The 11554-nt window shown below is 36.0% G+C and overlaps 1 protein-coding gene across 5 annotated transcripts in view; it reads left to right on the forward strand.

Annotated features, from left to right (window-relative positions):
• LOC134654550 (uncharacterized) overlaps nucleotides 1-158 on the forward strand; it is a 107530-nt gene extending 107372 nt beyond the window's left edge. For 4 of the 5 annotated variants that reach the window (XM_063510000.1, XM_063510001.1, XM_063510002.1 and 1 more), the window contains one exon: nucleotides 34-152. In XM_063510000.1, the coding sequence (XP_063366070.1) occupies nucleotides 34-151 (118 nt within the window). In that variant the 3' untranslated portion in view covers nucleotide 152. Of the gene's footprint in view, nucleotides 1-33 lie in introns of all 5 variants that reach the window. The other variant, XM_063509999.1, reaches the window with a different exon arrangement.
• The last annotated feature ends 11396 nt before the right edge of the window (nucleotides 159-11554 follow it).

Here is an 11554-nt window from a genome sequence, read left to right on the forward strand (position 1 = left end):
ATATTTGTGGTTAAACTTTTTTTTTTATTCCAGAAACATCGAGCAAGATCTGAAGGAGCATAGACACCGCAAGAAGTCAGTGATTCAAATGAAGAACGGAGCGCCGGTGTACGACTCCGAGGAGGGGACTGATGAGGAGCCCATGCCATAGACAAACTATGATATACCTAAGATGTCAAAATTGTTGCTATAGTATGACACTGGTCTAATTTCTTGCGGTTTCAGTCTTGCAAGTGCGTGGGCTTATGAATATGAAGCATGCCATACTAACGTTACACTTTTTGTGGTTTTGAAACCGCAAGAAATGAATCGCAGTGCGTTCTAAGCCTAAATGTAATTGTAAGGTAATTGATTAAATGACATCCGTCAAGGCAACCATTCTGAAACCGCAAGAAATTAATTGCAGTGCGTTCTAAGCCTAATTGTAATTGTAATTGATTAAATGGCATCTGCTAAGGCAGCCATTTCAACATTACTTGACTCAGTGGTATTATATTGTTTTCGACAAACTTACTGGCTGTTTTAAGCTAATTTTACGGATACGTAGTGTACGTATAGGTAGTACGTACGAGTACGTAGCCTTCGTGAACGCACTCACGCACTGTTAGTGCTTGAAAATGGACACCTAGCCTAGGCTCTCCGAAACATGCCGCGCGAGCCGCGAGTGACTAAAAACACGTTAAAGTTAAACTGTAAAATTAGCTTTATTCTCACAACAATTTAAATTCGATTATGGCTGTTTTTATGATGGAATATTTATTTTGTGTATATCTTAATGGTACAATACCTGGTGCGCAATTATTGTACAAACGTACTGTCATATGCGGACTCGAAAGAGTAGAAAACTTATGAAGTATGTACGTGTACAGTCAACCAATTTGATTTCTAGGCCACTGTAGAACCATGTCATAACGAATCATTTTTTTATCTTCTTGGACAGTGCTTATTGAATCATAGTATGTCATGTAGTCGTATCTATAGTCAAAGCGACAAGGTTCTATTATAGGAGCTAGAAGTCAAATTGGTTGAATGTACATGTAAATGTAAGTTATAGAACGTATAGATTTGTAACTTTTTAAATAACTGCATGAACATTAAATGACCAGAATCGTAGATTGACAGAATAATTATAGTTGTTGTAGTTTTTGCAGAAATTCGTTTCAGTGATTATTTTAATATTGTGATCGAGAATAGATATTTAAATGTGTTGAATATTTTGACCTCATAGTTTGTACGTAAGTATAAGTCAGTCAATGTCGTGCGAGTGTGATTAGATTTAAAATAAAGTTATTTAGGGTCAATTGCCATACTGATAATTATTTTTTCTACTATAAATGAAATAGGTACGTAATTTTTTATGTGAGCGTGTTGTTAAAATGCATTTGTAACAGGAACAGGACGTTCCATTTTATACAAATAATTGCATGTTTTGTTGATTGTATGATTATACTGTTTTATACATATTAAAATAAAACAGTAGATATATTTATTGCGTCATGTTAAAGTATTTCCCATGGCGGATTTAATTATATAAAATATAGATAAGATAGTCCATTATTACCAATTATAAATGTTGTTCAGATTTTCTAATTTTAAAGTAGGAGTTAAACATATGATATGACACAACAAGGTATACGGTCTTATTTATAGAAGATTTCAGTTAGAACTTCCATTTATTTGGTTTTTAAATGCTACCAGCATATGTAACATGTATTGAGGTAATTCTGAAAAAAAAAGCACTAAATAATTAGCGGATAATTCCGAAAACGGACTTATTACAACGGAGTAAGAGTGATTTTTAAATGATTTTCGGGTCTAAAAAAATTCCGAATTTATCCGAATGGCAAATTCCTTCCTTCTGGAACTTCGTATGGAATAAACAAACATGTCAGCTAAAAGCACGTATTGATTAAATACTTTTTATGAATAAGGCCGCTTCTCTTTTAACATGTGTACATATATTTAAGACATTGTAGAAATATCGAATTTGACTGCTGTATAATAACAACTCAATAGTCTTAACTCTAAAGGCGGGATTCCACCAGTGTACGGCACAAGAATATCCAGTACAAAATTGCTTGTGCCGCACACTGCCACTGGTGGAATCGCGCCTTTACTAAAGGTCCAAAGGCAATGTCGACGTCGGTAATATAGTTTAAAAATGTCTATAGATAGAATTTCTTTACAATACTTTCGTCTAAAATTCTAATTAAAGAATTAATCACTTGATCTAAATGATGAAAGTACTCGTAATTCCGATTAGTCCCGATGTTTTTGTAAGAATTGGGAGTCTTTATAATCTGAGGTCTATACTGTTTAAGAAATGTTTCTCTAAAATCTTAGTGTGAGTGAATTGTCTATTATCGTTCGATATTACTTTATGTTGCATATATTTTTTTCATTGTACAACGATGATTTTATAAGGCCCGTTTTAAAAACTGGCAATTTTATATATGGCAACATCAACATCCAGGTTCCATTTTTAACGTAATTATTATTTTTTTTAAATATTAAAATTGGAATATGGCGGTTGATGTGAGACTGATTTTGATTTTATGAAATAAGAATATTAATCATTATGTTAATAAAAAGTTAAACTTGACAAATTGGTTAAAATTAACTGTTATTCTTAGCCGTTTTACGGATATGATGAAATTTTAGTTAATAAAGCTTTTTTATTGATTTTCTCGTTTTATTACTATATTGTTGCGATGTATATGTAACTAAATATAAACGATAATCAAATTCCTATATTTTAGGATGTAGCACCTATTGGTAAGGGAGAAGTGTGTTTATTAGGCCCACTTGCACCATCCCACTAACCCAGGGTTAAGCGGTTAAACCCTTAACCTAATGTCAAATTGTACTGGTAACCATGGTAACTCCTGATTTAACCGGTTAACCCCGGATTGGTGAAATGGTGCAAGTGGCGCTTAATGTTCGGAGTCCCGTCAGTTGCTTCCAGAGATATTGTATTCATATACATCGTCGTTTAAGTATATAATAAAGAGATCTTTTATTGGACCATGGTGTTTTATTTTAACTTAAGTTTAGGACAACTACATATCGAATACTTGTGTTGTTATTATTTCATATGGGGCATTATCTATGAAAAGGGACCTTATTGTCGATGGCGCTTACGCCGCACAGCGTCGCGCGGCATTGTATTTATATCGGAGCATCGTTAATAATGGCGTAACCGCCATCGACAATAAGGTCCCTTTTCATAGATAACGAAATTATCAAGATATTTGAAAGAATTAACCGTCTTCTGAAAGTACAGTATTAAAATTTGAATATGGTGTTATTTGCCTCAAAAAACCTGCGCCAGCTCGAGCTAGGCGCTACGGGCACAGCCGATAACATGGAGAAAACTGTATGTAGCGAAAAGCGACTAAGAACAGAGAACTCGACTAGCGGGTCGCTGGCAGTGAATGCGTTAAATCGCACAGTACCTAAATTCAATCCTATAGTATGCATTTCCGTATCTGAGAGGGATAACACTGTAAGTGCCAATTTAGTAATTTTACAGAAGCGATTTTGTGTCAAAATTAATTAAATTTTAAGCCTTCAATTAGGTAGGTGGCCCATTTAGATCGGTCAGTATGGGAAAATCTGAAACTACTTATAAGACATACGACGATCTCTTCTTAGGAACCTTGTCATCGATTTTAGTAACAAGAAAAACTGCATTCATACATTTAATAAAATGTGTACTCAGCTCGGGAATCGAACCCGGACGTTTTGAAAAACAAAACTAATTTTTTTTTTTTTTTTTTAAAGTACTTACCTGCTCAAAGCAGAAGGAACATTTATTGCAAAAACTTAAATATAAATACAAACTAAAAATATAAAAAATAAATACTTACTAAAACCCGTCCCGGGCTGTCCCTGACGCAAAGGTGCCCATCACGCTCGCTGCGTTGCCGCGTTGTATTGTGATGGACAGCCTTTGCATCAGGAAGAACCCGGAGCGGGGGTCAAGGCCCCTTTCACTCAGGCGACGACCCAGCTCGCGGAGGAAGGTCTTACCCTCCGCGCACCAGCAACCTGAGGTCTCCACGGCGAGGGGAACGAACAGAGACCCGCTCAGCGCCGAGTATTTATCTTTTTTAAGGGACGCCGCGTGCTCAGCAGCCGCTCCTGCAGACCGCATTGTGCGGCTAATATGCGAGGCGGCAAAAGTGCTGACGCACGTGGCGTCCCATAGCAAGCACTTACCCTTTTCCCACGGCACCAGGGTCAAGCCGTCAGGCCTTTTGCCGTCCGAACGGCTGAGGCCTGGCGGCTCAAGCATGCAGGGGATATTAGCTGCCACTAAGGCTCTCCTAACGATGTCGTTAAGAGCATGGTGCCGTGGGAACCTCCCAGCGCAACGACAGCAGCTCAAGGCATGGTGGCCGTTGCTCTCCACAGAGGAGCCGCAGATGCATTGGTGGGGTTGGCATACATCACAACCTAGGCGGAGAGCAACGGCCACACGCAACGAACCGTTGTCTAGTAAGGTGCCTAGGTTTGGGGAGGGAAGAGCGTGTAGCCAAGCAAAATTATTTCTATTTAGATATCGATTATGTAGGAAGAAGAGAACTCGACTAGCAGGTCGCTGGCAGTGAATGCGTTAAATCGCACAGTACCTAAATTCAATCCTATAGTATGCATTTCCGTACCTGAGAGGGATAACACTGTAAGTGCCAATTTAGTAATTTTGCAGAAGCAATGTAGTGTCAAAATTAATTAAATTTTAAGCCTTCAATTAGGTAGGTGGCCCATTTAGATCGGTCAGTATGGGAAAATCTGAAACTATAAGACATACGACGATCTCTTCTTAGGAACCATGTCATCGATTTTAGTAACAAGAAAAACTGCATTCATACATTTAAAAAAATGTGTACTCAGCTCGGGAATCGAACCCGGACGTTTTGAAAAACAATTTAAACTAAAATTATTTCTATTTAGATAGTAGATAGTAAATCGATACGATTATGTAGGTCTTAAGCAGTAAATGTTACTATGAAACATGATGTCTGAAATGAATTAAATGCATTGTTTTCATATCCTTTAATTTATTTTTTAGTAAGTTTTCGAAATGACCACCATTTTTTTCATACATTTTACATATTTTTTTTTTAATGTATGAATGCAGTTTTTCTTGTTACTAAAATCGATGACATGGTTCCTAAGAAGAGATCGTCGTATGTGTTATAGTTTCAGATTTTCCCATACTGACCGATCTAAATGGGCCACCCTGTATAGTTCGTTTTTTTTAGCATTTAGCAATAAGGGCTTTGTGCCCATTTAGGGGCAGGTAAAAAAATAGACTTCTCCTAAATTCAAATATTTATTTACTAAACTAAACTATGCACTGAATAATTATACATTTTATCGTGCATGAGCTCACTTAAATTAATGAGTATTATAAGTACTAACATTTCTTTCGTACAAGACAAGAGTATCCAACACTGAACGTGATAAACATAAACTATATAATTTTAACATTTTTAAGCATTAAATGTTATAATCCTATATTTAAATTTCATAGCATCCATTTTAACAAATCTAAAGGTGAAATCACACCGAGTCGTTCACCTAATGCTGTCGATGAATCAAAGTATAAGGCAACGTAGAATCGATGCAGTGTAATTGTACCCTAAGTTTTAAGTATATAAATTAAAAGGATAAAAGCATGTGTTGCGAATATGCAAATAGGTTTAGCGTTTAAAATATATGTTCTATTCTAAGCTTAATACTATTACGCAGTTGGATTATAGCGGAGATATACATTTTAGTATGTATAGCGGATTTATTTCTTTCCACCCTGGCAACATGGCTTCCCACCTGAAAAATTGTCAATCTGTCATTTTCATAGATGGTAGGATTCATAGACTAGGAATCCTCTAGACGGAGTTTAGAGCAACTATTTCATGAACCCAAAAATACGGGGGTGCGGGGGACGAGGTGAGCGAATCCTGTGCCGTGATTGGTCCGTTCAAAGACACGGACCAATCACGGCACGGGATTCTGACACTTTGACTCGAAGATGGAGTAAAACTACCGTATATAGTGGCAGAGGGGGTAGCGTTACTATGCTCAGTCTAGAGGATGTCTTGTCCATTGGGGTAACTTCGTAAAATAATCTTGAAAGCAGGGATTATATATTATTGTTATTTTTTGATCATAAAAATATCTGGTACCTATTTTAATTTAGTATCTCTTACGCATCTCGGTTATTATTTCATATTTTTGCATGTTATGAAGCTAATCTGATTGTTCTCATCTATACATCATTTTAGAACACATAATTATGATTATAAAAATATATCATTTACCTACATATGTATATGACCACTATTTACCACAGAATAACTAATAGTACTACTATTAAGCTTCAGTACCGTTATTTGAAGCCTATTTAATATTTGAGAGAGCGATACTGTTGACAGATGACGTTGCGATTCACAATTCGCTGACACCTACCCTCATACCTTCAACTTCAGTTTCCAGTTTTAATCCCCTCCATCGACCACCAGGGACCGTGGCTCGGTGCCACGGAGCTTGCCTTCATTGGCGTTCTGTTTGTCGGAACGTTCGGTTCACTACAAAAAATTCTTAGAAATCCTTAGATTCTTAGAATTTTTTGTAAGTACTAATTTAAAGTATTCTTTAAAAACGGTGTTACCGTTCGATGTTTGATATAAATAATTTAAAGGATTTTACGAACAGCTGGTGTTCGTCAACGTGTTTTGAATAGCTGACACCTGATCGATTCACATCGCGAGTGCAGCGCAGCCGTCGCGTAAGTAAGCGATTTCTATTTTATTTGTTTACAGTGAATCCATTCATCATAAGCACGGAGCAGGTCAAAATGTAAACGGGAATGGCAATTTATAGGCCACAGTTTTATTGTCTGCCGAAGGGGACTGTAAGGTTCCTATTACGGAATAGAACTGTCTATTAACTTCGGTGTTCTTAAAAGGACGCGCTCTGTGCCGTCGTATGTTATGCTAAACCATCTGTGTTTTTGCATTAAGTAAGCTTAGTCTGATTACAATGATAATGATAGTAGGGTATATGACCTGATATTTTCCGTGCATTTCCATAATTTTTGGTACTGTGCTGCCGTGATACAAGAATCCCTTAATTTTCAAACTGGTTCAGAAAGGAGCTAAAATGTCTAAAATATGCTACATCAGAAATACTACCTATGTTTGGTATTGGGCCATTAAACAGTTACTCTAGTATCATGTTGGTTTCAAAATTACGGCATGTTCGCCTTAACGTTGACGAAGACTTTGGATGCACAGTACCGTCAGTACCTCTGTGGATTTGGGTTTCAATAAGGGTTTGTGTACCTAATATGTAATAAAAAGTGCCACTGCAAAAAGCACCTTCTAGTTAAAGCAAGGGAGTTGAAAGTGAAACTCTTGTATGTTTGTTCTTGTGAATTTTGGTTAATGATGAGTTTTAACCCTTATACATACAAAATTTATATTTGCTATACTTATATGTATACCCACATACAGGAGAAGCACTATTTAAACCTTTGCTATAATAATAACCCTTGTGAAAAAAGGAGGTTCGAATTATTTTTCTGTTCATAACATAATAAAGTAACTGAGAGTATGAGGTCGGGTAGTTATGGACCGCTGCCTGCACAAGGCATAATAAATATCCTGCTGCGTAAGCAGAATAGTACAATCTTGCATTATGTAAATTAACATACGTACTCTAAAAAATTACCCACCTGCGCAAGGTGTGGAGAAATTTACTACTATTACGTAACTTATTGTACCTATACTACCTATTATGGATGTCCGCCAAGGCTTACTACGATAATTATCCTGCTGCGTATGCGGGTATTAGCGGAAATATTATTGAAAAAGCGTATATAATACAAATAACATACTTAACATTTCCCGCCTGCGTAAGGCGTGCGAATATTATTATTAAGCCAACTGAAGATTCGCCGCCTGCGCAAGGCGTGTGATCTTCATTAACCTGCTACACTAGCAGATGAAACAAAATGGGCACTATAAGACTGGCATAATATAATCAACAAGGGCTCCATATACCACTTATTCCGCCTGCGCAAGGTGTGGAAAAATATTAGTCATGAGGAAAAATAAGTTATAGTCAGACATTGTTCTGAATCTGTAAAAAATTGCTTTCTAGTTGTTAGACTAAAATTAAACAATTTTAAAGCGTAAACACGCTAAGTATATTAAAATCATACACAATGCCTGCGCAGGCCGTGAAACATCCTTTAGCCGGCTGCGCAAGCGGGTATCAATTAGTTCTTGGTTTCATTAACCAAATATTGCTACTACAAAGCATTCACCATAGAAGTATCTATTTAACATGTTTTTCAATATGCCAAGATAATTCACCCCTGCTGTAAATTTCCGCCTACCTAGGCATTTGAGAATTTAATCAGTATTTTCGCTTTGCTGCGAAAACACACCCCAAAACATTAAATTGTCCCGGGAAGACCCTAATTTTAATATTACAAGATCCTAAGAGGATAAAATAAGTCATAACATACTCACTGCCAGCGACCCGCTAAGCGGGTGCCCTTTTCGTAGGGCCTGTTCATTGCATAGGTAATGATTTTCTCGTGTTATCGGCCACGCTCGGAATGCGTAGCTCGCGCTGACACTGTGTTAACTGGCTTTTGGGTCAGTAATATTGGAAATCACCAAAAACGTGACGAATCCCGTTTTTAACAAACCCAAAATCTGGATTCGAGAGTGTGGTCATACACGACCCATTCAATGGCCAAGGTCATGATAATCTAGATACTAATCGTTAAACAAAAATTTTGGAAATTGCTGCTGAATTTAATTAGCCGGCCGCCCCGCCGCATAATGAGAGTCATTTAAAAATAGAAATATAATGCCCTGGAATGGTGCAAGGTTCTTGACCATTGATTCATCATTTAAGCCCATGTGGGTCAAACACATTTTAGAAAACGGTACCTTCCAGGGACATAAAAACAAATGTTGGATGTATCCCGGCTGGAATGGTGCAGCATAAAAAATAGCTTTAAACTCCCTAAACTTTGCCTTGTCTACATATAAGACGTGAACAAGTTAACCATAATATAAAATGTGTATGATCCACAATTGGTATGTTCATCAACTCATTGTCAGTCCAAATGAAAGAAAGCCTTTTTGGTTGATACCAAATGACGACGACTGATAGATGATGACTCAGGCTTTAAAGATATATGTCCTAGATTCCCTAGACGATTTCATATCATTTCATAACAGAACTTTTTCTTGAACCCTCGCACTTTTCGCAGTTGAAAGACTGTATTTACCTATTGATTCGAATCTACTTTCAAGCCTAAAACCTGACTGTAGGTTATGATTTTCCCTGGAAAATGTAAGCTGGCAAACTCGAGGATTATTTCTATACCAATGCTCATGCTTGGTGTGCTGTGAAATTTTTCACATATTCATTACTTTGGCATTTGGCAACAATAACATAGAAACCTGTATCTATTTACGTTACGAATATTGCAAATATACCTAGGTGAAAATTAGTGAGCTCACTGAGATGCGTAACATTAAAATTTATTTAAATCATTTTATTATAGACCATTGAACGAATTAAAGCTACGCAACGGCGCTATAGCCCACGCAACACTTTGAATTGATTCTAAAACTTCGTTAGAAGTAATTTATCATTCTATTTCTTCAAAAACTTGAAAATAAGAAGGCTGATTAATGCCAAATGAATATATAATACTGATTATTATACATGCAATTGAAGAACCTTACTATCTAACCTGTCAGGTAATAACATCTCCTTGTTAAGATAAGTAGTTATGTTATGTCTATACATCCTGTACTTCCTTGAGCTTGCACCAGGTAGTGCAATTAATCCCAAAATAAGGAGCATTTGTGGACAAAGCTAGAACTACCAGCTAGCATGGCTATTACTTATATGTTTTAAACATTGCGAATTGTAATTTATTAAAACGCTTTAGTGGACGTGGATCTATTATCTACTCACGAGCCAAACTTAGGCTTAATAGGAACGCAAACATAGTAATATGTATGCAAAATACCAGACGATACAACAAAAAGCGGGAGAGCATTCTCCGGACAGAATTATCAAGATTAAATTGTAGCTGGTTAACAGAAATTGACGGGCTTTTATTACTAATGATACAGAATGTGTTTAAAATTCTGATTGCTTACTTAAGATTTTAATCGGACACTTTATGTTCGTAATTACCTAAACTAAAGGCCCTGTAAAGTTTATTCAGATATAACGCCTTGATATAATGACTTGGCCATACATCTTGCTTGATGGTACATAATTGCAATATAAAAGTAATGAGACTTTTAAGAGAAACAATCCTAGTATTATTCTTGCTGTATTACCTACAGCTGTTGAATTAATAAAGTCCAGATACTTACCATACCCTAATTATTATACCAACATGTTATAAAATAAAACCTCATCATAAGTTGGTTAAAGTATGGGCTTAGGCCCAAAAATATTTTAAGAATACTCTCTAGGGCGAGACTCTACTAACGTAGCGATTTCACGGAAAAAACTGTGATTGTTACAACATAATCATTAATCGTGATATACACGCATCAGCTTTCAGCTGCTAGTGTATTAAACAATATAATATAATATAATAATATAATTAGATTTTTAATATTATAATTGAGGATGGTATATTTTACAAGGCCAATTACGTTATGAATGGCTGCGCACTGTACACAATTGACTGCAGAGGAATCATATTTGGTAAAGGGTTGAACACCTTCAGATGATTAACAGAAAGCTGATATAGCCCTACCAAAATTAATAATCAATATATCACTTATCTACTGTCTATTTAATATAGTACCTACAACACCTGGCATGTAAGAGTAGCTAATCAGTTAATCCATGAATTAATTGACCAAAATCCATGATTACTTCTACAGTATAAGAGACACTATGGCATGTATTGTTGTGATAAGTGCACTTTTCAAATGAATTAATTGCCTATAAGACTGTAAGATTTTTGAAAAGAAACAAAAGAGGCTCTGAGAAAATGTATAAAATCTATTTTGTGTGCTTATAAGTTGAATTGTATCCTGCCTTGTTAATACTAATATCTGGTAACCATATCTGAGCACATGACACTGAAAAGTGTCAATAATGAAAGTTTATTTTCCTCTTTGCAAAATAAAATAAGTACTTACGTATACCAGAATTATTTGTTAGAATGTAGACCTTGAAATAAATGAAAACACAAATTATGATCTGAATATAATTGTGGGATGGAGAAAATAAAAACATGATTGTTTGCAGAAATGATTTTAATAAACAGTTTTTATATATACATGTCTTTTGCTTTTAACAACACTTCTTACCTTTCTATAAATAATAATGTATAGTAAAATATGTCACTGCACACTTTAGACCATTAGTCTATTTTCATTTTATCAGATTCATCCATGTACCCCGATGGTTAAGTGCACTTGTACTCGTTGTTTCCACCAGTTTCATTTATCATTATAAATGGATCACATTGGCGTTTTCTGACCAC

Source organism: Cydia amplana, chromosome 15 (assembly GCF_948474715.1).
Source record: "Cydia amplana chromosome 15, ilCydAmpl1.1, whole genome shotgun sequence".
In the NCBI taxonomy this organism is placed as follows: Eukaryota; Metazoa; Arthropoda; class Insecta; order Lepidoptera; family Tortricidae; genus Cydia; species Cydia amplana.